Source organism: Myotis yumanensis, unplaced genomic scaffold, assembly GCF_028538775.1.
Source record: "Myotis yumanensis isolate MYYU_CA2020_CCGP unplaced genomic scaffold, mMyoYum1.0.hap1 SCAF_9, whole genome shotgun sequence".
NCBI classification, from domain to species: domain Eukaryota; kingdom Metazoa; phylum Chordata; class Mammalia; order Chiroptera; family Vespertilionidae; genus Myotis; species Myotis yumanensis.
In genome coordinates this window covers 83714691-83741974 of record NW_027223760.1, presented here as the reverse complement: position 1 = coordinate 83741974, position 27284 = coordinate 83714691, and the positions used below count along the sequence as shown (strand labels likewise).

General features: G+C 63.0%; 1 protein-coding gene across 6 annotated transcripts in view; it reads left to right on the top strand.

The window, feature by feature from the left end:
- IKZF1 (IKAROS family zinc finger 1) overlaps positions 1-27284 on the top strand; it is a 79189-nt gene that overhangs the window by 33503 nt on the left and 18402 nt on the right. For 4 of the 6 annotated variants that reach the window (XM_070424849.1, XM_070424846.1, XM_070424847.1 and 1 more), the window contains exons 4-5: positions 19494-19754; positions 25772-25939. In XM_070424849.1, coding sequence (XP_070280950.1) covers positions 19494-19754; positions 25772-25939 — 429 coding nt within the window. The remainder of the gene's footprint in view (positions 1-19493; positions 19755-25771; positions 25940-27284) is intronic. The other 2 variants (XM_070424851.1, XM_070424850.1) reach the window with 1 other exon arrangement.

Below are 27284 nucleotides of genomic sequence, written 5' to 3'. Positions count from 1 at the left end.
GAGCTGAGAGCCAGGAGGCAGCACGCCACCGTCAGATGAGAGTGTGGACACAGAAGGGCAGGGCCGGCCCGTGCGGCTCACTGCTGGGCGTCATCCCGGGCACCCGGAGGTCAGGGTTCGGTTCCCGGTCAGGGCACAGGCCCGGGTTGTGGGCTCGATGATCCCCAGGGTGGGGCGTGCGGGTGGCAGCCGATCCAAGATCCTCTCTCACCACTGATGTTCCTCTCTCTCCCCTCTCCCTGTCCCTTCATCTCTGAAATCAATACAAATATATTTTTAAAAAACAACAAAAAATATTTTTTTTAAAAACCAAAGGGCAGGGAGCAGCCCTTACTGAAACCGTGTCCCTGAACACGTACGTCAGACGCAGATGGAGAGTAAGGGAAGTGACTGTTTTCGGTTCTGCCGCGTGACTGGAGCTGGCTTCCCGGTCGGGAGCCTGTGGAGGTCACCCCCCACCCCCCCCCCCGTCCCTAAGGGGACAAGCCACCTGAACCCGCAGCATCGGGGGTCTTGGCCATGAGCCGTGTGCCTCCATGGAACCGCCTCTCACCGCACGCTCCCAAGGAGACCGGAATGTTCTGGCCCCTCAGCCTGCGCCCGGGGAGCGGCCGGAACGCGGCTGGCGTGGAACCCCAGTTGCCATCCCGTCCTGAGCCCATCGCCAGCTGCTGGCTAGCGGCCCCGGGCGCCCAGCTGGGAGGCTGGTCCCTGGGAGCTAAACGGGGAGATGCCAACGCAGCCCAGCACCCCTCCAGGGGGCCGAGGGCGTCCGCGTCCGGGAGGCAGGGGGCTCCCTGCAGGGTGGCTTTGGGGGTTGGTTGGTGAGAAGAGGGCTGGGAAGGGCCCGCTCTGTCCCAGGTGCCCCGAGAGGCGTGCGAGAGAGAAGCTTCTGAGGCTCAAAGCATTTGCCCTCCGGGAGACAGCTGAGCAGAGAGGAGAGTGGTCAGAAGGGTGAACACAGGAACAGCGCATAGGACACACCGTCTGCCCTCCCGCTGACAACCGCCTGGCCTCACGCACCTGCTGGTTGGTGTGGTTTCTTTTTTCTTTCCTTTTTTTTAAAGCATATATTTTTATTGATGTCAGAGAGGAAAGGAGAGGGACTGAGAGAGAGGAACATCAGTGGTGAGAGAGGATCATGGATCGGCTGCCTCCTGCACGCCCCACGCTGGGGGTCAAGCCCGCAACCCAGGCCTGTGCCCTGACTGGGAATCGAACCCTGACCTCCTGGTTCCTGGGTCGACACTCAGCCACTGAGCCAGGCCGGCCGGGCCATCCATGGTCGGATTTGAGGGGCAGAGAGCGGGGAGGAGGAGAGCGGCCCTGGCTCCACGTGCCCTCGCTCCTGCGTCCTCAGGTCTGTGCGGCCTGGACCGCGGTCCCCACCCTGGAGGCCGCAGGTGCCAGAGACGCATCTCCCTCCTCCCCGCCTGCGCCTGGCTGCCGGCCTCAGGACGGGCTGGGATGGGGCTGTGTTGCTGGGGCTGTTTCACGGGGCGGGGGTGGGGGGGGGGGGGTTGGAACACTGACCAGCAGGCCCTCAAGTCCTACTCTTATTTCCACAGCCTCTTCGCAAGGCGCCGGCAGAAAACGTAGCATTTTTAATTTTTTAAAAAATATTCAATTCATCTGCTTTGTTAGTGGTATGAGCTCCCGGGCCGTCCGGACAGCGTGTGGGGACAGAGGCAGTTCACGATAGTTCGTCTGCAAACCGGGCCCAAGGTCAAAGCCGGGCTGAGGAGACCATGGGAAACCATGTACAAGTTCCTGAAAGTGACCAACACTCATGCCAGCATCAAAGCAAGAGCAGAAGCCTCGGCCGTTCCCATGGACCGTGCCTCCCGGGCACGCCCTCCGCGCAGCCGCGTCCTGGCGGCCTCGCGTCACAGTTCCTTTTGCTGATCGGCTGCAGTCCCTCTTCTTAATGGATCTTTATCGTGGAAAGTGTTACAGAGCCTCTCCTCCCCCTCCGCCCGGCCCTGGCCTCGCTGTGTCTGTGTCCACGGGCCGTGCACGTGTGCACACGAAGGCTCTGGCTCATCGCGTCCCCCGCCCTCCCCCCTCGGAGAACCCTCAGTCTGTTCCCTGCCTCCGCGTCTCCGGGTCTGTTTGTTCCTCAGTTATTTTGTTCACTGGCTTCCGCGCTGAGTGAGGTTGTGGGGTCCGGGTCTTTCTCGTTGGCCTTGTTTCGCTTAGCGTGACGCTCTCCGGTCCCTCCGTGGCCTCGCAGGGTGAGCGGTCCTTTCACGGCTGCGTGGGGTCCCCGGTGTGGAGGTTCCCGGCTTTCTGTTCACGCGCCTGCTGATGGGCCACAGGGTGGCCGCGTTTTTTATCAAGTTTCATTTTCACTCTCGTAAGTGACACTGCTTCCCTGTGACACACCGGTCCTGCCGGGATCCGGCCTTCCTGAGCCGGGGGGCGTGTGCGGGGTCCCACGAGCTCACAGCTCGATCAAGAGCAGGGGAGCCAGGTGATGGGGGGTGAAGGGGTGGGGGGGGAGCCAGGTGACGGGAGGGACCTGGGAGAGCATGTGCTTCCAGGGGCGCTGGTGGCCGGCTCGCCACGGGCCTCTGTGCGGTCGCCGTGGCAGGTGGCGATGCTGGTTGACTGTCCCTTCCCACTTGCCCGAGTCCTTGGGTCAGGAAGGCTCCCCTCTCAAGACCCACAGAGCAGCCGGAGCCTAGGCCACAGGCCACGCAGCTGACCCGGGAGCCGTGGCAGAGCCGCGAGTCCCGCCGAGAAAGGGAAAGGTCGCTCACGCCCTCACGCGACGCCCCCTCAGGGGCTGTGAGCAGAATTCTCCCTCAGCCCTGGCCGGTCGCTCAGTGGTTAGAGCGTTGGACTGAAGGGTCGAGGGTTCGATTCCCAGTCCAGGGCACGGACCTCAGTTGTGGGTTTGATCCCCGGCCCCAGTCGGGGCACGTGCAGGAGGCAGCCAGTCAGTGTGTCTCTCTCACATCGAAGTTTCTCTCTCTCTTTCTCTCTCCCTCTTGTCTCCCCCTCCCCCTCCTTCCCTCCCAAAACGCAATGGAAAAATATCCTCAGGTGAGGATTTAAAGACAAAACCTTCTCCCCCGGAGGAGAGAAAAGGGTGGTACACACTGGGACCCAGCTCCTGGGGGCTGGAAGCAGACAGCTCTGGGCGGGCTGCCTCCTGCGGGCGGGCGAGGGCAAGGCTCAGACCCAGGAGGCAGGGCTGCGAGGCCGCGGGCGTCATGGCCACACAGAGGCTCTGCCCGCGGGACACGCAGCCGCTCTGTGTCAGGAAGGAACCCGCTGACCCCGACAGGGGTGGCACCGCAGGCAGTGACGGGGAGGGGGGGGAGCCCCCACAGCAGGACTTGGGTTCCGTAGTGGACGGTCAGCCAGTGAGTGTATCTCACGCAGCGAGAGGACCCACCCACATGTGCAATCGCTGCGCCGGGCCCTGCGCTAAGGATGCCAACGGCGCTGGAGCCTTTGCCACCCACCCACCCACCCACTCACCTACCCACCCACCCACCCACCCACCCACCCACTCACCCACCGGGGAGAGCGGCGCTGGTCCTGGCGACGAGGCCCATCCTTACATTCCGTGTCATCCTCCATCTCCTGGGCGAGGAGGCCCAGCTGTGTTCCCGCACCACACGCCACCGCAGGCAGCACTGGGAGGGATCAGGCCTCCTTCTGGCTCCATTGCTGGTTCTAAACCAGCGGTTCTCAACCTGTGGGTCCTGACCCTTTGGGGGTCAAACAACCCTTTCACAGGGGTCGCCTAAGACCATCGGAAACACATATATAGTTACATATTGTTTTTATGATTAATCACTATGCTTTAATGATGTTCAATCTGTAACAATGAAATTGGGGGTCACCACCACAGGAGGGACTGTGTTAAAGGGCCGCGGCGTGAGGAAGGCTGAGAACCGCTGAGCTAAACGGCCGGGTTAATTCCCGATCCAGCCACACAGCCTGTGCGACCAGCCTCTGCGATCCCAAGGCTTTTGTCCTCTGGCCCCGTGGCCGCCCGTGTTTTCTGCCTGTGCTGTGGCGACACCTCCTCCGAGCAGCGCCGGGGGCACTGTGGGCCGTGCTGGCGCCCGGGGGGGCAGGGGGGAGTGAGGGAGGGGCTCCCGATAGCCCCTGTGGTCCGGCCTGTGGGCAGTGTCTGCTGGGCGCACGGTGAGGACGGGGTGAGCAGGGCCCACGCAGGCCTCCCTGGGGACGGGACGCAGAGGCCGCAGGGAGGTGGGGGACCCCGGAAAGACAGCAGCACGGCTGTCGGAGGACCTGGTGCACATCCAGTCCCTGCAGCAAGGGGGACTCGGAGAGGCTGACAGGTGAAGTGGGGGAAGCAGAACCCTGGCCCGGGGAGCGCCGTGGGGCCTGGCTCCGGGCGAGGGGACGAGCCTGCCAGCTGCAGAGCGGGTCTCCCGACCGCGGCCCCAGCAGCCGAGCGGGGCCAGGGGACCGACTGGGTGTCAGCAGCAGAGCCCCCCCCCCGCCCCCCCAGTGACTGCCAGATGGAGCCTGTGATCCTGTGGCCGCTCAGGAGGTGGTGGGTGGGTGGCCCAGGGAGCCTGGGAGAAGGAGGGCTCATCCCCGTGTTGTCAGCGATGCTGGGATGTGTGGGGGGGGGGCAGAGGACCCCTCCGTGCGAAGCTGGAGTCAGGGCTTGGGGACAGGCCCGCTTGTCCTGCTCCTGTGTCACCGGGTCTGGCAGCCCAGGGGCCGTGTGAGAGGTGGAGGGGGCCGGGCCAGCGAGGGGGCCTGGGCTCGAGCACCCGGTGACCCTGCGGCCCTCCTCCCGCCCAGCAGGCACGCGCCGCTGGCCGCACAGCCGGGGAGCAGGGGCGCACGCTGGCCTCCACCCCGTGCCCCCCCTCCCCCCCGCGGGGCAGCACTGGCCTCCCTGGCGCGGCCCCCTCGGCTGGTGCTCAGGGCGCAGGAGCGGGTGCCGGGGGGACGTCAGGCCCCGCTGGGACGTGAGTGACTGACCCTGACCGGGTGAGGAGGTCACGTTGCCGAAGAGCCAGCAGCGGCCTTGCCCGCGGTGAGGGGCGGTGGCAGGTGCCGTGCAGCCGGGCAGACGCCCTGGGCTGGGTTGGAGGCGGGGGGACGGGGCGATCGCAGGTTGGACGGGAGCTGGACCCGGTGCCGGGGTGACGCCGGCAGGCGTGGCCACGCCTCACATCCTGCCCCGCGACCGCCTCCCCCGCCGTGAGAGACGTGAACCTGGGGGTGAATATCCACACTGTGAGGTGTCCGTCACCTCTGCGCCTCCTCCCTCATGTGCATCCTCGGTGACTCACAGAGGCGGGTCTCAGGGGCGACATCTCCTGCGCTGAGCGAGGGCTGGGGCCTGCCGGGGCCGGGGAGACCCCCACACGGCTGCCCCTGGGCCCATCCATTCCCTCCGAGAATTCCATCTCTCAGCAGCCAGCCCAGGACGAACTGTCGGTGCTGAGCCGAGGTCGTGAAACACTCCCTACCGCCCCGTTGTCCACCAGGTGCTGCCTCCTCTTTTTTTTTTTTTTAATATTTTAATTGATTTCAGAGAGGAAGGGAGAGGGAGAGAGAATCCTTGATCGGCTGCCTCCTGCACACCTCCCACTGGGGATCGAACCCACAACCTAGGCATGTGCCCTGACCAGGCATCGAACCCGGGACCCTTCAGTCTGTAGGCCAACGCTCTCTCCACTGAGCCAAACCAGCTAGGACTCTCCTCTTTAAAAAAAAAAAATGTTTTAAATTGATTTCAGAGAGGAAGGGAGAGAGAGAGAGAGAGAGAGAGACATCAGTGATGAGAGAGAAACGTCAATCGGCTGCCTCCTGCACGCCCCACCCTGGGGGTGCGCCCTGACCCCCTCTTTTCCTGTCAGTGAACAGAAAACCATGGGACCCCAGCCCCTGCAGGTCTAGGACAGGGGAGGGGAGCGGGTGTCAGCATGTGAGGACTGGGTGTTTTCCTGTTAAAAAGTCATTTATCACCGGGAGCAACCAAGTGTCCCGGCCCCTGATGAAGAGGCCGTGCATGACTGCACCTTCGGCGGAGGCGCAGCTCGTGTCATCACTCCCAGCAGGGCGCCAGCTCACCCATTTCCTGTTTTTATCTCAGAACTAACGTCCTGTTTTCCTCCCCCTCGATTTCCTGGCAGCGGGACCCGGGAAGCAGGTGACACGGGCCCTCAGGCCCCGCCCGAGGTGCATGCACGCTGCACGCGGTGGCAGCCAGTCCCCGTCTTTGCACAGGACGAGGGTGTGAGGGGCGAGCTTCCGGCCTAGGACACGGGAAGGCGCCCCGCAGGCTGCCAGCTCCTCCTCCTGCAGCTGGGGGGGCGTCTCTGCACCCCGACACTTTCTGAGCTGCTCCCACTGCCTTCTCCATTGTTGGCAGATTTTAACCCTCTGGACAAGGAATCGTTCCAGAACGTACTAGACCCACCAGGGATTCTTTCAAGAATAGCTTGAGCCCAGCCGGCTGGCTCAGTGGTCGAGCATCCACCTATGAACCAGGAGGTCAGGGTTCGATTCCCGGTCAGGGCAGGCCCGGGGTTGCAGGCTCCATCCCCAGTGTGAGGTGTGCAGGAGGCAGCCGATCCATGGTTCTCTCTCATCACTGATGTTTCTCTCTCCCTTCCTCTCTGAAATCAATAAAAACATATTTTTTTTAAAAAAAGAACAGCTTAAGAACACCTTCACCTTGTCTTCTTACCGCAAGTTTACGCGTGGACAAGCCAGCGTTGGAGAGGCCGTCTGGGCCCCGGCCTGGCTCACTGTGAGCTCGCAGGCAGGGGGCTGCCCGGCATTTCATGCACCTGCTCATTCATTCACTCACTCACTCACTCATTCATTCGCAAACATATCTGCCCCCAAAGGCGCCGGCTCCGTGCCCACGTTTTCCATCGGCTGCCGACCGATGGCAGCCACGTAACCAGGAGGAGCCCCTTGGCCAGGTGCGTCCTGAGCTTCCCTTAGGAGAGAGTCACCCACGGACAACGGCCCCGGCCCCAGGACCCGCCTCTGAACCCCGTGTCCGTTGGGATAGTGTTTTCTGCCTCCTCCCTCCCCCTTTCCCTCTCTCTCTCCTTCTAGTCTGCAGCTTCGGGTCTGCTGGCTGTGAGATAAGGAGAAGGCGTGCTGTGACCCGCCCTCGCGCGTGGTCAGTGAGGGCACAGCTCCGGGCGCGGACGGGAGGGGCTCCCGGGGCGTAAACGTGTGGATCTGAGCTCAGAGCCGTGGACTTGCTCTTCCCGGCTGCCCCGAGGCCGGGCTGGCTCCTCCCACTCGGGACCTGTGGCCTCCGTGGCTGTAGGTGGCGCCTCCCCTCTGGGTCTGTGTAGTGTCCACCGGATGAGACTCGGGGGGCGGGGGGCGACTTCATTGTCCCGAGTTTGCATGTTTACGTCAGCGATTCCGAGTGAGGCTGGCACCTCCTCGCCACACACCTGGGCCTGAGGTCTGGCTGCCCACCCGGCAGACGTCTGCTGGCCTTTCCGAGTTCTCACCTTTGACCTTGAGGCCTGACCTTGGGGGGGGATCAGGAGGTGGCCGCCTTCTTTCCGTCTGGTCTCCAGCCGCAGGTCAGGGCTCTCTGGGGTCGCCTAGTGGCATGACTGAGGTGGAGGCCAGTCCCTTGGGGACAAGTGTCTTCAGGGTGAGCCCAGGCCTGCTGCCCAGAGGCTGGGGGAGCCGGGTCCCGGGGTCCCGGGGTCCTGGGGGCGGGGTCTGCACCCACCTCCTGAGAACTGAAAGGACTCTCCTGTTAGCAAATCTCTCAACCCGACAGCACGTTCCTGAGACTTTCATTTATGGAAACGTGTCGGCGGCCCTTTCACATGCTTCCCCGGCCTCTGTGACCGCGGAGACGCCGGGAGCCGGGGGCCGGGGGCCGGGAGCCGGGCCTGCATTGAAACTCGGTGGCCGTTGGCTTGGTCCTGGGAGAGGCAGCCGCCTGGGTCCTCGGCCACGTGAACGGGCGTGTGTGTGCGGTGCGGAGCAGTGCGGTCCTTGCTGTGCTTCGGGTGTGAAGCCCTTGGAGCTGCTGCTGGGAGCGTCTGCTCCCCTCCGGGCGGCGGCGAGCGGAGGGAGGGCGGCCTGACTGACTGGGCGGCGGCACACGGTGCAGAGACGGCGCAGAGGGTGTACGTTGGAGGCCGGTGTACTCTTACTAACCAGTGAATAAGTTTAATTTAAAAACTCAATGGCAAAAGGATCCGGGACTCGCCCCCACCCCGCACCCACCCGGAGTGACCTGTCGCCAGGCGCCTCCCTGGTCCCTGCCCAGTGGCCACAGGTGGGGCCTATGCCTCCCTCTCCTCTGAGCTGCCCGAGGGGTGCTGGGGGTGTGCAGGGCCCCCTTGGCCACGGCTGCCCCGGAGGGTGACGGGGTGGGCCTTGGCTGCTCTGGGGGCACAGCCCCTCCCCCCACAGCTTCCCACCCGGGGCAGAGGGCAGAAAGCAGGGGGCTCCGGGGAGGGGCTCTGGGTTACACCCAGGTGGGGAGGGGGAGAGGCAGGCTGAGGACCAGGCAGATGGCAGGTCACAGGGTGTCCAAGGTGGGGTCTTGGCTGCCACATACTTTTTTTACACACACACACTCACACACATACAGACACACACACATACACACATAATACACATAGACACTCACACACACACACACACACACTCACACACACTCACACACACATACACACACACACTCACACACACACATAGACTCTCACACAGGCACATACACACAAAGACACACTCACACACAGACACACTCACACACACAGACACACAGACACTCACGCAGAGACACACACAAACACACAAACACAGACACTCACACAGACACATACACACAAAGACACACTCACACACATACAGACACACACACATACACACATAATACACATAGACACTCACACAGACACACACACTCACACACACACACACTCACACACTCACACACACATACACTCACACACACTCACACACACACATAGACACTCACACAGGCACATACACACAAAGACACACTCACACACAGACACACAGACACACTCACGCAGAGACACACACAAACACACAAACACAGACACTCACACAGACACATACACACAAAGACACACTCACACACAGACACAGACACACACACAGACACACATAATACACATAGACACACACAGACACACAGACACTCACACACACTCACACACACACACAGACACTCACACAGACACATACACACAAAGACACACTCACACACAGAGACACACACATACACTCACACACAGACACACTCACACACACAGACACTCACACACACTCACACACACACATAGACACTCACACAGGCACATACACACAAAGACACACTCACACACAGAGACACACACATACACTCACACACATAATACACATAGACACACACAGACACACAGATACACACACAGAAAAGAGCAAGGTTCAGAGATGAGAAACCCACTTGCCAAAACCAAAGGAAAAAAGTGCCCACAGCTTTGAGCCTTTCCTGGTCCCGGGGAGGATGTTCAGGTAAAGGACGGGTGGGGGTCAGGCCTGCGGCCGCGGGTGCGGACTGCTCAGCAGCACGGAGAGCTGGCTCCCGGTGCTCCCATAACGCGGTCGGGTCACCCGAGGTCTATCTCAGGAGGGCACGCCGTGCATCGTGGTTCAGGGGCTGCTCGGGCTCCTCAGGGCCACACCAGTGTCCCAGGGCCCGCGGGGGGGGGGGGGGGCACACGGGGTGCAGTCAGAGGGGGGTGTCCCAGGAAGCTTGGGGTGGAGTCCACTGGTGGGGGGAGGGCGGGGTCTTGGGGGAGAGGGGCTCCCTTCCTGCAGCCCTGACACTGGGCCTCGACCATCAAAACTCTCTCGGGTTCCCAGGGCGGCAGGAGCTGGCCCGAGCTCCCTCCCCCCCCCCCCCAGAAACTCCCTCATGGGCACTGAAGTGGAACCCCTCCAGGGTCCGTGTTGTGGGGTGGGGGGCAGTGGCAAAGGGTGGAAGATATAAGGAGAGGTCAGGGCACCGTCCGGCCACCACCTGGGAGGACCCGTAGGACAGTCCTCAGGCCACAGCCCCACCCCCAGCGACCCTGAGCCTGGGGCCCGCCAAGAGCACCCAGGAGAGACGGGGCCCCGCAGGGCACAGGGCGGGCGTCAGGGGTGATCAGCAGTTTCCTGGGGAGCAGCCTGTCTCCTGGGAAACAGGCACCAGGGAATGTTGTGTGTTCCTCTTAACCCAGCCGTGGGCAAACTACGGCCCGCGGGCCGGATCCGGCCCGTTTGAAATGAATAAAAAAAAAAAAAAAAGACCGTACCCTTTTATGTAATGATGTTTACTTTGAATTTATATTAGTTCACACAAACACTCCATCCATGCTTTTGTTCCGGCCTCCGGTCCAGTTTAAGAACCCATTGTGGCCCTCGAGTCAAAAAGTTTGCCCATCCCTGTCTTAACCTGTGCCAGGAGGGAACCCCCTGGGGCTGGGGGACCTGGGGGAGACCTGGGGGGGGACCTGGGGGGGACCTGGGAGGGGCTGGGAGACCTGCGGGGGAGGGGGGCGGCCTGGGACAGTGAGCCGGGGGCCCGTGGACCAGGGACAGGGAGCTGGGGGCCGGGACAGTGTGACATGAGCGGTTTCTCCTTTGCTGAGTCACCGGTTGCTGGAATTCTGCAGGGAGGGGAGGGAGGGCAGCGGGACCCACCCTCCGTGTGTCCAGGGGGCGATACTTTATCTCTGGCCTCCCCAAGGCCCGGCCTGGGCTCCTGGAATCTCTGGGGCTTGACGCGGCGCCAGCCACGGGGACAGGAGGGACAGGCGGGCGTGGGGGCGGCCGGGAGAGGACGGAGGCAGTGGGTCTCGGGCCCTCACCCCCCTCTGCCTGGCTGCCCACCTCAGCCAGGGGGGCCGCCCCTGGGACAGCCGGCAGCCCCCACACTCGGACGGCGGGCGGTGGGCGGGCTCAGTCAGAGGTTTCCTCTCGTCTCCGAGGCTTCCTGTACCAACCCCCTTTCCACCTCCACGGCCGCTCAGCCGGGGCTGCCGTCAGCCGGGCCCCGGAAGCCACATCTGAGCCTCAGTCGCACCAGCCACCGGCCGGGGCACACCCAGTGCCACTCGCCCTGCTGGGGAGCGGGGGGCACGCTGCCCACACCCGGACGAGGGCAGCATGCGGGCCCAGTCCCTCTCGGCCTTCTTCCCCTCCCCGTGTTGTGAGTGGACACAGCCCCATCCCTCCTGCCCTCGAGGGGGCTGCCCAGGGCGGGTGGCCCCTCACACCTGCGGCCACGCAGACTCAGAGCCACTCGACCCCACCAGCAGCACCAGCACCAGCACCAGCAGCACCTGCACACCCACTCCTGTGCGCCCGGCCTGGTCAGGGAACTCTCTCCCATCTGCGACCCGCACACAGCTCCCTCGCTGGAGTCGGATTTGGATAGAAACACGAAAGACCCTCCCGCTGCCACTGAGATCCTGCCTCCCCGCCCGCCCCCCCCCCCCCCGCCCCCGCGCCTCCCCCTGCCTCCCGCTGCCTCCCTGGCCACTGCTCAGGCTTAAGTGGTTCTTAGTGGGCACCTGGCCTGGGCGTCCGGCCCGTGGGCCCTGGTGCCCTCCTTGCTTGGGGGCCCTGCTCTGGGGGGCAGCAGGCGACAGTGGAACGCATTGCAAAGGTCACTGCAAACCACGCTCACGCAAGTTAATGAGAGACGCGGTCTGGCCGTGCCCGGGAGGCTAATGTGATTTAAAGAAAATGATACAAGTCAAAGGCCAGCACATTTCTGAATTCTCCTAAATACAGATCGGACCGTGTGCACTGCCAGGAAAGTGCCAGGGCTGCTCTCGGACTTGAAGGATGTTTTCGCGCCTCCCGGAGGTGGCCACGGCAGGCGATCACAGGCAGCTCAGTGCAGATGATGGTGCGGGGGATGGGGGGGGGGGGGGGGCGGGGGGGCGGGGTCTTCCTTCTAGAAGGTTCCTCAGCCGGGCCGTCGGAGCAGGCCCCGGGGTCCCAGGCATCAGCAGCCTCTTTATAGGGACGTGTAGAGGCGAACGCACGGGACTCCTGGTGAGGAACTTGGTTCCTGAGACTTGGAGAGCGAGACGCTGAGTCCCTTGCTCGCACCTTCTAGGAGACCATGGCCCGAGGTTCGGTGGAACTGGCCGAGGCCGAGCCGTCGCTCCCCTGCTCCCCGGTGTCGGCTTCGAGGACGAGGGGAGGGGTTTGCTCTGAGGGCTGTCGTGTGGGGGACTCTGCTGGTTAATGCGCCCTAGTTTTCGTGTGTGTGTGTGTGCGTGTGTGTATGAGTATGTGTGTGTGTGAGAGTGTGTGTGTGTATGAGTGTATGTGTGTGAGTCTGAGCGTATGTGAGTATGTGTGTGTGAGTGTGAGTGTATGTGTGAGTGTGTGTATGTGAGTGAGTGTGTGTGTTGTGTGTGTATGTGTGTGTGTATGTGTGAGTGTGTGTTGTGTGTGAGTGTGTATGTGAGTGTGTGTGTGTGAGTGTGTGTGTATGAGTGTGAGTGTGTGTATGTGTGTGTGAGTGTATGTGTGAGTGAGTGTGTGTTGTGTGTGAGTGTGTATGAGTGTGAGTGTGTGTATGTGTGTGTGTGTGTGAGTGTGTATGTGTGTGTGTGTGTGTGTGGGAATGTATGTGGGAGTGTGTGTATGCACATGTGTGCTGCTGCCGTAACTGACATAGCTTCCCAAGGCCCTCCGTCACAGGACAGTGCGTGTTTCGAATGCTGACCCTAAGGTGTTGATCCGATACCCTCTCTGATTGGCACATTTGCACGCCGACCACCAAAAGCACACACTGCAGACCCGCCTTGCGGCCCAGGCTCCTCCCTGGGACACGGTGCCCGTCCTGCCCCGGGACCTGGTGAGGCGGGGACAGCGCCTGAAAAGGGCTTGGGCGCACCCGGCATGGCCAGGCTCCAGCGGCCACCCCCAGGTGCGGGCTGGCGGGGAGACAGTGGACAGGACAGGACAGGACGGGACAGACACGCCGTCACGGGTTCCTGTGTGGCAGCGACCGTCCCTCCGTGGGGACTAACACTCTCCTTTGGGGCGGGTGCGCGTGAGCCGCGGGTGTGCGAGCAGCAGCCAGACCCCAGGCCCGCGCCCCCGGAGCACAGGTGGCTCCGCAGCCACAGCCAGGGTTGGTTTAGACGTGTTGCGGTTCCATGGGAATCACACACTAAGGACACAAACGTCGAAGGCAGTTGTAACTGCTCCAGGCCAGGAGCGGGGCTCTCAGAGTGGTGAGCGGGCGACGTCCAGCGACGGTGCTGGGATCCAGCGTGTGTGGCTCGGTCGCGGGGACACGGCAGCACGGGGACGAAGCTGTGCTTCAGGGCTGACCGCCCCCTGCAGTCCCTCCCGGTGGGACGCCTCTGAGGCCTCGCCTCCTCGCACCCAGAGCCCCTCCGCTTGAACCCCCCCTTCTGTGCCCAGCGCCACGTGAGCCGGGCCTGGGGCTGAGGGATGCGCTGAAACCTGCCTCTCACATCAGTCGCAGTGACACCCGGTCGGCAGCGTCCGGGGACCGTGCAGTTATCATCAGAGTTTTATGTCGCATCACGTCCTGCAATGTCCCCGATTTAAAAGGTAATAGTTACCTTCAGACCCTTCGTCTGAGATGGCCGTGCCTGCAGGACGCGGCGCGGCGAGGGGCAGGAGGCCGAGATGGAAAGGCCCGGGGCAGCATCGCGCTGACGAGGGACCCAGTGGGCCAGCATGCCCCCCCCCCTGCCCCGCGCCACCCATGGCCTCTGTGAGTTGTGGCCGGGGAGGGGGAGGGAGCAGGGGGAGGGCCGAGTGTTTGCTGGGACAGGACTGAGCCGGGCAGCTGAAGCCACTGTGGGTCCGAGGACAGGCAGCAGCACGTGTGGAGCCGACATGGTGCCAAGCAAGAACGCGTTCTTTAAAAAGCGCGGCTTCCCGCACGCACTCGCCGCGCCTCTGCACGCTCTCACCGCCCTCTCTCTGCTTTCTTGTTGCAGTTTCTTATGGGGCTGACGGCTTTAGGGATTTCCATGCAATAATCCCCAATTCTTTCTCTCGTAAGTATATGCTTTGCTTCTAAGTAACCGTGGACATGTGTGTTCGTCTCACCTCCGCTCCCATCGTGTGGGTCCTGTGCGTGTGCTTCTCATCACCTTTCGCATGTTGTCAGTGTGAGATCAGTGCAAACAGCTCCCATCCACCACGCCACCTCCACAGCAAAGTGCACACGTGGCATGTTGTTTACTTATCTTTGAATGTATTTTTACTGATTTCAGAGAGGAAGAGAGAGGGAGAGAGAGAGAGAAACATCCATGATGAGAGAGAATCCTGGGTCGGTTGCCTCCTGCAGGCCCCCCACTGGGGATGGAGCCCACAACCGGGCCTATGCCTTGAGCAGGAATCGAACTGGGACCTCCTGGTTCCTAGGTCGATGCTCAACCACGGAGCCACATCGGCCAGGCCACACGTGACATTTTAGATGTGAAAGGTGCCATGGAGCGTCACTCTGTAGCGACATGGCGTGTGAGCAGTGGCACACGGAACAGTGGCATGGACGGAGTCGCCGCCCCCCCCCACACACGTACACACACGTACACACACGTGCGCGCGCGTACACATACTCACACACACACACATGTACACACACATACACACACACGTACACACACTCACACACACACACATACTCACACACACACATACTCACACACACACGTACTCACACACACGTACTCACACACACGTACACACGTACTCACACACGCGTACACACACGTACACACACGTACTCACACACACATACACACACACACACTCACACACACATACACACACTCACACACACATACACACACACTCACACACACACACATACACACGCGTACATACACACACGTACACACACACACACACCGCTCGCAGTGCTGTTACTAACGTGGGTCATCTCCTCTCTGCCGGGGAGATGAGGAAATGGCCGGGCTGTCTGTCACCACCCAGCAGCCCGGCCTGCGGTCGAGGGCAGCCGTCCACGCCTGCAGGACGGGAGCAGGCGCGGGCTGTTCGTTGCTCAGAGTGTTCATTTCAGAACCGAGAGGAGACGAGGCCGCGGGCCGCGGGCGGAGCAGCACCAGCACTGGCGCCGCGGGCCGCTCCTGATCTGAGCTGGCAGCCCAGGCAGATGTCCTTCCATCTTTCAGTTTTAGGCATCGAGGGATGAGATGACACTCGTGTTTCGCAGCATCCTGAGGGGGTGGGAAGGGATGGAGAGTGCTTTTCAAGGTGCACAGGGAGCTGCATATTCAAAGCGATTCAAGCTGGTGGCCCCTTAGGACTGGCAGCGTCAGAGCCTGGAATAGTCCGTCCTCTGATGCTGTGACTGGGAAGCGGCACCCGCTAGGGCTGCCCCGGTGCGGGGTGTGTGTTTGGGGGGGGTGGGGGGGGTTCTGACGTGGCCGCTGTCGGGAACAGGGGCAGCGAGGTCCCGGCATCCTGTTGTCAGAAACCGTTAGGCTCCTAAAGGGTTGATCACATCAGAGCCTCCCTCGCAGCCCCGACTGGCTGCCCTCCCAGTTCACAAGGGTCCAGCGGGCTTTCTCCTACGAATGCTCCTTTGGCCCAGCTTTCAGACGCCAGCCCGATGTTTACTTCTGTGGGATGGACACGCATGTGTATAAGATGTTTACATACGTGTGTGCCTGTGCACGTGTGCTTCTGCGACTGTGTGAGGCAGTAAGTGCGGGGACAGGGAGCTCATGTGAGTGTAGAGGTGGACGGTCACACGCCTGCGACGTTAGGAGGTCCGGGCATCTCCGAGTCAGATAACACGACCTCAGCACGTCGCTGACTCGGGGGCGTGAGGCTCGAGCGGGAGGAGCGTCCAGGCGGGTCCTCGGGTGAAGACGTCCGAGTGAGAAACATCTCCATGTCAGCCCTGCAGCTCCAGCGCGACAGGTGGTGTGTGTGTGGATGCGCTGCCTGTCCACGTATTCACACAAATGGGCCCACAGGTCCTCGTGTTTCTCTCTCTTTCTCCCCCTCCCCCATGTGCCCAAACCTTAACTGTCCCCCTGGCCCCCTGGCTGTACTGCACCCCACCCAACAGCAACCAAACTGTTCTGGGCCAACACCGCCACCTAGTGGTCATGCTGGAGAAGGGTCCTCACGCCTCAGCACCTCTTTTCCCTTTTTCTTCTTAAAAATTAAAGACATCACCTGTGTAAGCCCCGGACCGGCTCCCCGCCAGTGTGCGTCCCTCGTCGCCGGAGGAAGTGCGTTTCATACGCTTCCTCTTTTCTCTCTCCCCGACTTCATCCCACTAAAAGGCCTGAAACATGAAGTAAGGCTTAAACTATCCCTGATCACACTTCCGTCCAACGGAAAGAAAACAACCTGCACTTAAAATGGTGTACATTGTAATGAATGGCTTGGTTCACCTTTAAAATGCTCAACACTTTTCATAACCCTCCGGCACAGGGTCCGGGGGGTCGTCCGTTAGCATCAGAGTTTTCTGTCACAGCACGTGTCGCCGTTTCTGCAGCCGCTCACACACGCCTGCCTGTCGCCTCCTCGCACACTTTCGTTGCTTGCCCTCCTCCCAGCCGCGTCCCAGTGTCCCCTCCGCGGGATTTTTACTGGCCAGTCGCCCTGAGGCAGGAGTGCTCTGTCTTCCTTCGTTCTTCATTGAAAACAGTGCGCGCGGCCATCCCGGGGCCTGAACGCCTCCCGTGGGGCCGGCTTCAGAATCGCTTTCTGACAGAGCGTGTGTGGCGTTGGCTTACGCGGCGCCTCCGTCCCGTTCCCACTTTCACGGTTCCTTCTCCTTCGCCACAGAGACCGGTTCTGTCTGCGTTTCCCAGGAGCCCAGACAGGGGTCCTGGGCCCGTTCCATGGGCTGGGCCTCTTCAGCTCTGGAGCCTCCCCCCGCCCCCTCATCTCAGCTGGTGGATGCCGGGCTCCTGTGAAGCCTGCTGTTGGTCTGGTTCTGTTACAGCTCAGACCTCGTGTCCCCGGGCGTAGCCAGGAGAAGGTCCCTCCCTCACGAACCACTGGTCTCCTGCTTGAACCTCTGGGGTGAGGGTGACGTCGTGCTGGCTTCCCCTCACGCTGTCCTCGCCCCTCTCGCCTGACAGGGTCCCTGCTCCGCGCCCATCGGAGCGTGTGCCCCTGGGGCCGGACACGCGAGTGTGGGCCGGCTCTCAAAGGGGCACGGCCACCCCACGTCTTTCCTCTCAGGAGAGCGTCCTTACCTTCTTTTTTTTTTTTTTTTTAAAATATATTTTATTGATTTTTTACAGAGAGGAAGGGAGAGAGATAGAGAGTTAGAAACATCGATCAGCGGCCTCCTGCATACCTCCTACTGGGGATGTGCCCACAACCCAGGTACATGCCCTTGACCGGAATCGAACCTGGAACCCTTCAGTCCACAGGCCGACGCTCTATCCACTGAGCCAAACTGGTTTCGGCCTTACCTTCTTTTTAATTTCTTCTAAATGGAGGGACTCCCACCCTGGCTGGTGTGGCTCAATGGATAGAGCTTCAGCCTGCAGACGGAAGGGTCCCGGGTTCGATTCCGGTCACGAGCACAGGCCTAAGTTGTGCAGGAGGCAGCCGATCGATGATTCTTCCTCATCATTGATGTTTCTATCTGTCCGTCTCTCTTCCTCTCTGAAATCAATAAAAATATATTTTAAAAATAAATAAATAAAAATAAATGGAGGGACTCCCCCGTGCCAGCCACTGGCAGACCCTGAGGCGGCTCCGCGGCCCCAGCCCAGGGCCCAGGTCATCTGAGAGCCCACACCGGGTGGCCCGTGGCTCCGCCCTGGACGCTGCTTGGCCACAGGACACCACACCGTCACTTTCCTCTCTCGGGGCCCCCAGGAGACTTACAAGCAGGGGGGCAGCGAGCAGCGACCTGCCCTGGGCTCCCCTCTTCTAGGCTCCCCTCTGACCCTGTCTCCAGGGTCCCCTTTGCCCCGACTTCTCAGTGCGCGGCCAGCAGCCCTGTCGCGGCTCCTTTGCTGTAACATTCCTGAGCCAAAGCCCCGCTGAGTCTCTCTCTCCGGCTGCTTCCAGACGAGGCTTTCCCGGGAGCCACAGCAGCCCCCGGGGCCGCGTCTGTGGCTGTCATTTTACTGCTCAGCGAGTCCCCGCAGCCCAGCGTGGCTCACTTCCTTCCTGTAACATTTCTAGGGCCAGAGCAGGGCCCTGCCTACGCTCGCCTGTGGCCTCTGCTATCCTAGCCTTTCCTTGTCTCACGGTCCACAGCTGTAATGAATGTGCTCTCAATCACCAAAAAAAAAAAAGGAAGGAACTCGGAGCCCCCTGCCCTCTGCCCGCCTGCCCCCTGCCCGCCTGCCCCTCGCACTGTCCCCAGGAGCGGCCGCGGCCGCAGCGAGGCCTGTCCATCTGAGTGGCCAGAGCAAGCGGGCATTTCTGGCAGGTGCTGCCCGCCACCTGCTGGCGGGGACTTTGGGAAAGCGAATCAGTTCTGAAGGGAGGCCTCTACCTGGTAAATGCGGGAGACAGAGCCCAGTGGAGGAACGAGGGAGGGGACCACCCACCCCCAGGCCCGGTTCCTGGCCTCCCAGCCCCAGGAGCCCTGGCCCCACCCCCCACCCCCATGCGGCAGCTTGGCCTCCGGGCCGCCTCTGACGCAGAACTGGCCGCACCGCCGCTCCTGTGCGCCGAGCCCTGGCCTCGCCGTAGAGCCCGCCAGGTGGTGATTAGACATCACCCAGGTGTTGGTGGTCGGAGGCCTGAGCTTTACGCCTATTCTCGGTGCAGACGCCGTGGACTGTGGACCGTGGGCCGTGGAGATGAATTCCCTTCCACCGGGAAAGGTAGCCGGCAGCACTGAGGCCAGGGAGGCCGGGAGGCCGAGGCAGCAGCACCCACTGGGGCCCCGCACACGGCTCCCCGCCTGTCTGCTGTCCTTGCTCCCTGAGCTGCTGGGACTCAGCCCCTCGTCTGGCAGCTGCTTGGGGGCGGCGGGGAGAGAAACAGGCCCTTCAGAGCCGCCGCCTGCCGAGGGGCCTAAAGGGAGGAGCCACCCTCACTCCTGGGTCTCCAAGTCCAGGCGGCCGTCAGCTGGGTCCGTGTTCCATCGCTTACTTGTCTGTCAGTCTTCTCTCCAGAGAGCTGCGGGAATACTTGCGGGATGGCGGTAAGGAGGGGCTTGGCCACACGACACCCCGGCCCCGGCCCTGACGCTGAATGGGGGTCACCCTCACCTTCTGGGCGGGCCCCCCGTGGAGACGGCGCAGGCTCCCCAGAGGCTCCACGCTGTCCCCGCGACCCGGGGACCCTACCCTGCTTAGGGCGAGGCCCCGCCTTCCCTGAGTAAAATAACCTCAAGGTGTCGTCTCCCCTTGCGGACGGCCACGGGGACCTGCGGAGGGGCAGGCGGGAGGGCCGTGGTCCCCGCCATCCGCGTGGGGCGCCGGCCCCGCTGCCGCCGGCGGTGACAGTGCCTGTGTTGTGTCTTTCAGCCGGTCATGTGAAGGTAGAGGCTCAGAGTGATGAAGAGCGTGGGCGTGCCTGTGACATGAATGGGGAGGCGTGTGCCCAGGACTTGCGCGTGCTTGGCGCCGCGGGCGAGGACGTGAATGGCTCCCACGGCGGCCCGGGCGGCAGAGCGCTGTCCGGCGCTGGAGGCATCCGGCTTCCTAACGGCAAACTGAAGTGCGATGTCTGTGGGATCGTGTGCATCGGCCCCAATGTGCTCATGGTGCACAAGAGAAGCCACACGGGTAAGGCCTGGCGCGTCCCCCAGGGCCGGGGCCCAGCTGGCGGAAAGGCGGGCACCGCGGAGGCTCCCAGTGGGGTGCGTCCTCCCCCCCTCCCCCTCCCCCCTCCCCCCGGGGCTGCAGGGAAAGGGGCTCCCTCACCGCCAGGCCGACCCCAGAAACCAGAGCCCGAAACCGGGGCTGGCAGCCTCAGGCCGGTGCGGGCGGCGGCGTGTCCGGGTCCCGCCCTCTAAGTGGGGCGGTGGGTGCCGTGAAGTTCACGTGCAGGGAGTCGCCCTTAGACAGCGAGACGGGACCCCACAAACAGGGATGAGAACCCCAAAACCTCCACCTAGACCGTCGCTGAGAAGCCGGCCGAGCGCACACGTGTTACGTCCCAGCGTCAGGGCTGGGTGTGCGGGAACCCGAGCGAGCGACAGCTCCCAAAGCGCAGTCCCCTCCCCTCCCGCTCAGGGCAGCGTCTCCAACCTCAGAGTCTGGACCGGCCCGACACCCACCCCGTCTGCTGGGGCCTGGGAGCCCGACGGGGGAGGGAGGTGCAGTGCCCCCACGGAGGACGGCAGCCCGCGTCCGCTCACCCCGGGGCGGGGGCGGGAGAGTCCCCTGTGCCCAGCACTCGGTCCGGGGGCCCACCGTCACCTGCTTCTCCCTCCGCTGTCCGGTCCCCACTAATGGGGTGCTTTTGCCTGTGCCTCGCCTCCCCGTCTCTTGAACAGAAACGCTGCTCTCCGCCGTAAACGTGGACAAAACAGTCCATGTGCCAGCCCCGTGGCCGCAGAGCATCTGAGTCTGCCCAGCCCGGGGCTGGCCCAGCAGGTGGTCACGGAGCGGGCGTCAGCCCCACGCCCGGGGGGGGGGGGCGGGGGGGACAGGCCACGAGGAGAGACGTGCTGTAGCGACAGGGCGGGTGCCTGAGGAGTCCTGGGCGCGAGGCCGCCTCGTGCGGGTCCCCTGGGGGAACCCCCGGGCACTGGGCCAGGGAGCTGTCCGGGAAGGGCAGGTGTTGGCGGCGTTGTGACTGTCATGGTTGAGTCAGGGCCGTTTCTAGGATGATGTCTTCCATCGGTCGTGCATCTGGGGGAGATGTTTATTTTCAAGCAGCATTCGTTTTCTGTAAAAATGCATATTTTAAAAGTGAGCGAACTTTGTTTTTCCCGATGGGTCCCTGACTCCTGGAGTCCCCGGGGAGGCCGGGTGTGGGTGAGGCCGCTGGACGGCTGCCGGGCCCCTCCCCTCCGCCCCGTGTAGTGAGGTGCGGGGAGGGGACAGTGGTTACTGTGACGGACCCCCCCCCCCCCCCAGTGCAGGAGTCGCCCTCCCAGCTGAGAGACTTCCCCATGGTTCGTGTGGGGCCTGACTCCCGCGCACGGCCTCCTAAATGAATGGGTGCACGGTCAGTCCCGCCACCCTCCACCGCCCGGTGCAGGGAACCGCGTTCCCTGGAGAGGCCTGCGGGGTGGCGGGGCGCGGCCCGGGCTGACAGCTGCCCGCTTCTCCCACGGCCAGTCCCTCGCTCAGAACCAGGGACCGTCTCCATGGCGCTCACAGGCAGACGCGCAGGGGTCACGGGACAGGGAGGGACATGGCCGCGTGGGTGACCCGCAGGCCTGCACAGAGGCGTTGCGCACGGGGATCTGCGTGGAACATGCAGAAAAGGCCCGCACCCTCTCCACCGGCCCCTGAGTCTCAACCTTTGAGAGCCGGGCGCTCGGCGCCTATGACAAGGCCGAGCCTGCTGGGCCCAGAGGAGGCCTGGGTGCTGGCCGGGCCGAGCGTCTGCTGGGGGCAGGGGCACAGCCGAACGGGCATTTCCGAGGGCCCTTCCTTGGGGACTAGGTGAACCTAGTGAGCTCAGGGCCCGAGAAGCCAGGACCCGCCCCATCCCCCGCCCCCCCCACCCCCCCCACCCTGCAGCCCGCACACAGGCGGCTGCCCCGGTGCCTGCTCTCGGGGCTCCCGTGGCGTCTTGGTGCCGTCTGAGCGGCTTATGGAGACCACACTTCACTGCCTGGTGGTGTAGCTCCGTTTCTTTCTTTTTTTTCCCAAAGAAAGGTGGGCAGAGACCCTGTGACGAGTTTCAGAGGCTTCCCCCCACCCCCGATTTTTTATTGATTTTTAGAGAGCGAGGAAGGGAGGGGGAGAGAGAGAAACACTGCTGTTCCCCAAACCGCTGCCTCCTGCACGCCGCCCACCGGGGACTGAGCCCACCACCCCAGCACATGCCCCGACCGGGAATCAAACCGGCCCACAAACAGCCACACGCCGGCCGGGCTCAGGCTCGACGTGTAACGCAGGTGTGAGGGCGCGGCCCGGCCAGCGCCTCCCGGTCCAGGTGCGACTCGGTGGTGGGTGGGGAGAGGCCGCAGGGCAGGAAACCGCCAGGCACCGTGCTCTGAACGCTGGGGTTTCTAACAGAAAAGATAAAAAATGTGCCCAGGTTACTGCGGGGGGGGGGGGGGGGGGGGCTCTGTTCCCACCCGGGAGGGGCCAGGCCCCAGGGCACACGGGGCTGTGTGCTGCCCGGACTCGGCCGCCACCGCAGCACCTGCGGGTCAGGCAGGAAGCGTGTGATGCAGGTGCTGCGTCTTTACCCGATTCGGCGGTTCAAAGGGCACGGCCTTCCTACCAAGTCCGGGGGCTAAACACTCGACTTGAGTGCAGGATGTTGAAGTCCGCCTCCCGGCTCAGTGCGCGGAGAGGCAGCCTGGGGAGCTGGCCTCCCTCAGCCCCACAGCACCAGCCGCCCGCAGGGGGCGCCATGGCCTGGCCGCTCAGGGATACGGGTCCAGCTCTGCGTCCATCTGACTGCAGGCCGGCCCCTCCCCGCGGCCCCCGGGAGGGAGAGGGCCTGGAGCCCACACCCTGCTGTGTGGTCACCTCACGGAGCGCGCTCTGTGAGTCCCGGGCCGCGTCACACGCGTGCCAGCGCGGCAGGAAGAACCGGCGTCCAGGAGAGCTGGCCACGGGGGGAGGGAGGGGGCGAAACGCAGGCCACACAGAGCCGCAGGCACATCACGGTCTCCCTCTCGGGACGGCCGCCAGCTTCCCTCCCGCCCTGCTCTGCGGAGGGGACACGGCTCCCAGGGTCTGTCCTTCCTTTTCTTTAAATATTTCTATGGAATCCAGAGAGGAAGGGGGAGGGAGGGAGAGAGAAACATCAAGGATGAGAGAGAAGCACTGATTGGCTGCCTCCTGCACACCCCCCACTGGGGACCGAGCCCACACCCAGCCGTGTGCCCTGACCAGGAATCGAACCCTGACCTCCTGGTTCATAGGCCGACGCTCACCACTGAGCCACGCCCACCAGGCCAAGGGTCTGTCCTGTGTGTCTCCACTGAGACACCGGCTCCCGGCAGGGCCCCCCCTGGGCTTGCCCCCCACAACCCGCAGACCTCAGGAGCCAGTGCCTCGTCCACGGGGAGGGCTCTAGCTGTGGGTCGTCCAAACACGTGTCACTGGAGTGTCCCCCATCCCCGTCTCCAGCATTTCCACCGCATGAGACCTCCGACTGACTGTCCTTCCAGAACCCCCAGTCTGAGGGTCCCCGGGCACAGCTGGGTGTCCCTGCACGCAGGGACCTTTCTCTCCTTGGGGTCACACAGGCACATGCACACGCGTGTGTGGGAGCAGGGCCGGGGTGTTCCTGACAGACAGTGACATGCTCCCTCTGGTGGGCGCTCCTCAGGGTGCCTGGCCCCCCTGCTCATGGGCTTGTGACTCGAGGGTCAGTTCTAGTTCGTTCGCCCTGGCTCCCGCCTGCTGGCGCTAACCCTCTCCGCTCTGTGTCCCGTCCGGACGGGTTTGGGCGCGCCTCACGTATCCTGGTTGGTGTCAGGGTCTCCCCCGCCCACCCCGGCTGCAGTGGGCGTCACTGCGCATCAGCTCCGGCGGCCACAGCAGCACCCGCCTCACCACAGAAAGGGTGGCGCTGTGACGCCGGGTGCCCCGCGGCCTGGGGGAGACACTGGTGCTGGTTTCACCGGGACGGAGGCCGCGGCTGGGTCACTTTGGATACAGGACGGCGCACACGCCATGTGAGCCCATTGGGAAGACTGTGAAATACGCATCGTAACGGGTTCGTTTTCCTAAGAAAAGTCTGTTCCCAGGAGGCGTGTTTCATGGCAGCTCAGCACCAGGCGTGTGTTCATGGCAGCTCAGTACCAGGCGTGTGTTCATGGCAGCTCAGCGCCAGGCCTGTGTTCATGGCAGCTCAGTACCAGGTGTGTTTCATGGCAGCTCAGCACCAGGCCTGTGTTCATGGCAGCTCAGTACCAGGCGTGTGTTCATGGCAGCTCAGCGCCAGGCGTGTGTTCATGGCAGCTCAGCACCAGGCCTGTGTTCATGGCAGCTCAGTACCAGGCGTGTGTTCATGGCAGCTCAGCGCCAGGCGTGTGTTCATGGCAGCTTAGCGCCAGGCGTGTTTAATGGCAGCTCAGCACCAGGCTGGGTGGTCATACATAGAGCATCTGTTTTGGGGGAGCTGCCGTGTTTCCCGAACAGGACACGGGCCTCACCGTGAAAGTGAGCGCTGAGTGGCGGGTCCCAGCTCCGAGTCCAGCGCCCGCATTGTCCCAGGTGCCCGCTGCTCCCCTGTTGGGCCCAGAACTTAGGGGCGTGCGCTGCCCACACAGCAGAGCGCGACCCCGTCCTTGGCCACCCCGCCCACGGCCCCGCCCGGAGACAACCCGAGTCACAACGAAACTGCATCCTCGAGTATCCGCAGTGAAGCTGCCACACCTGTGGGCAGGCCCCGCCGTGGCCTCGCAGTTAGGGCAGCGGAGATGCCTCGCTGGGCACTGCCGGGCCAGGTGGCGCGGGGCTTTCGGACGATGCGGAGTTTCCATCCCGGTCTTCACGCCGCCTTTTCTCGGCTCCTCCTCCTCCTGCCGGTCCCCGCGCTCTCTCTCCGTCTGTCTCCTTCCTGGTCGCCTGCGAAGGGACAGACAGGTAATGGAGAAGAAATTGAAAGGGAAATACAGGGAGATGTAAATGAAAAGAAGTTATTATAAGTGTTATAATGAACTGCCTTTCATTTAAATATAAGAATGTAACGCTGAAATGAACTTGTGATCCTGAAATGCATTTTTAATGAGTTTCCTTTTTATTTTGCTGCTTCAGTGGCATATTTTAAAGACCCTTTTGAAAAAAGCCACATTAAAAAGCCCCACCAAATGCCACAACACGCAGAACTGGATATTGGTTTATTCCAAAACTGCTGATCAGGAAGAGCGGTTCCTCATCACAGCACGTTGCAGCCACTTTATTCAAATGAGTTTGAATTTGCATTGTGATGTGCCGTCCTGATTTAGGGGAAAAAATTAGATTTTCAGATCAAATTGACCCAACCAGTGAAGCGTGAGGGGCTGGCAGGTTGCGTCTGAGAGCCTGACGTGCGATCAAACCTGCAGCCGGGGACGTCGCTGGCCCGTGGGAAGCAGCTTTCTTGCCCGCGTCCCCCTCTCGTCCAGGCCGCGTCCCCCTCTCGTCCAGGGCGTGTCCCCCTCTCGTCCAGGGCGTGTCCCCCTCTCGTCCAGGCCCCGTCCCCCTCTCGTCCAGGCCGCGTCCCCCTCTCGTCCAGGGCGTGTCCCCCTCTCGTCCAGGGCTTCCCCCTCTCGTCCAGGCCCCGTCCCCCTCTCGTCCAGGGCGTCCCCCTCTCGTCCAGGGCGCGTCCCCCTCTCGTCCAGGGCGCGTCCCCCTCTCGTCCAGGCCGCGTCCCCCTCTCGTCCAGGGCGCGTCCCCCTCTTGTCCAGGGCATCCCCCTCTCGTCCAGGGCGTCCCCCTCTCGTCCAGGGCGTGTCCCCCTCTCATCCAGGGCGTGTCCCCCTCTCGTCCAGGCCGAGTCCCCCTCTCATCCAGGGCGTGTCCCCCTCTCGTCCAGGCCGCGTCCCCCTCTCGTCCAGGGTGTCCCCCTCTCGTCCAGGGCACATCCCTCTCTCACCAGGCTGCGTCCCCCTCCCGTCCAGGGCGCCCCCTCGGGTCCTCCCGGGCCGGGCCTGCGCTCACCACCTGTCTCCCTGCAGGAGAGCGGCCCTTCCAGTGCAGCCAGTGCGGGGCCTCCTTCACGCAGAAGGGCAACCTGCTGCGCCACATCAAGCTGCACTCCGGGGAGAAGCCCTTCAAGTGCCACCTCTGCAACTACGCCTGCCGCCGGCGGGATGCCCTCACCGGCCACCTGCGCACGCACTCCGGTAGGTCCTCGGGCGCGGGCGGGGCCAGGGAGCCCTCCCTGCTGGTGGCCCGCTCCCGGGTGCAGCCCTGATGACTGGGTGGCATCCGTGTCCCGGTCATCCTGCGGTTTCCCCATGAGCCAGGGGAGGTGGGTGGGCAAATCGCACAGGAAGTCCCACCTCGGCGAGAGTATTTCCAAAGAGGCCCTGCCCCTTTCCCATCAGGTAAGTGGGTCTTTTTAAAGCAGCGGTTCTCAACCTGTGGGTCGCGACCCTTTTGGTCGAACGACCCTTTCACAGGGGTCGCCTAAGACCATCCTGCATATCAGATATTTACATGACGATTCATCACAGTAGCAACATTACAGTTATGCAGTAGCAACGAAAATAATGTTATGGTTGGGTCACAACATGAGGAACGTATTTAAAGGGCCAGAAGGCTGAGAACCGCTGTTTTAAAGGATGTCCTAGCTGTACTCTTACTGGGCATCACACTAATGCCCAGAAAGCCCCAATACACGTCTGTGTGGCTTGTCAGGCCACACACGTTCCTGGCCACACACAGGGTTTCAGGAGCTCAGTAGCCATCATTGCAAAGGTGATAATGACCCTCACCAGGGCCTGTCCTGATGGGTGGACGCCTGTCCCCGGAGGGCACGCTGACCCCCTGGGCCCGGTGTAGCTCCCGCACCGGGAGCCGTCATCCCTCCACCAGGAGGACACGTCCCACACTGTGGCCAGCACATCCAGGGCCGGAGGGCACGCTGACCCCCTGGGCCCGGTGTAGCTCCCGCACCGGGAGCCGTCATCCCTCCGCCGGGAGGACACGTCCCACACTGTGGCCAGCACATCCAGGGCCTGAGGGCACCCTGACCCCCTGGGCCCGGTGTAGCTCCCGCACCGGGAGCCGTCATCCCTCCGCCGGGAGGACACGTCCCACACTGTGGCCAGCACATCCAGGGCCTGAGGGCACCCTGACCCCCTGGGCCCGGTGTAGCTCCCGCACCGGGAGCCGTCATCCCTCCGCCGGGAGGACCCGTCCCACACTGTGGCCAGCACATCCAGGGCCGGAGGGCCAGCTGCGTCGCAGTGAGCAGGACGCCCTGTCCTCAGCTCCCGCCGTGAAGCACGGCCTCAGATCAGATCTCTGCCCCCTGAGCAGCCCGCTGTTTCCCATGACCCGGTGGCCCCACTCTTCCCGGCCAGAGGAGGGCGGTGGGCCTGCGGGTGGGCCCCTGTCCTGCAGGAGGCCTGGGACAGAGGTGACAGGCCCTGGCCCTGCCCACGGGGCCGCCCATGCCCACCAGGCTGTCTCCCCTGAGCAAGGCCCTGGGACCGAGAGAGGCTGCAGACCAGCTCCTTCACG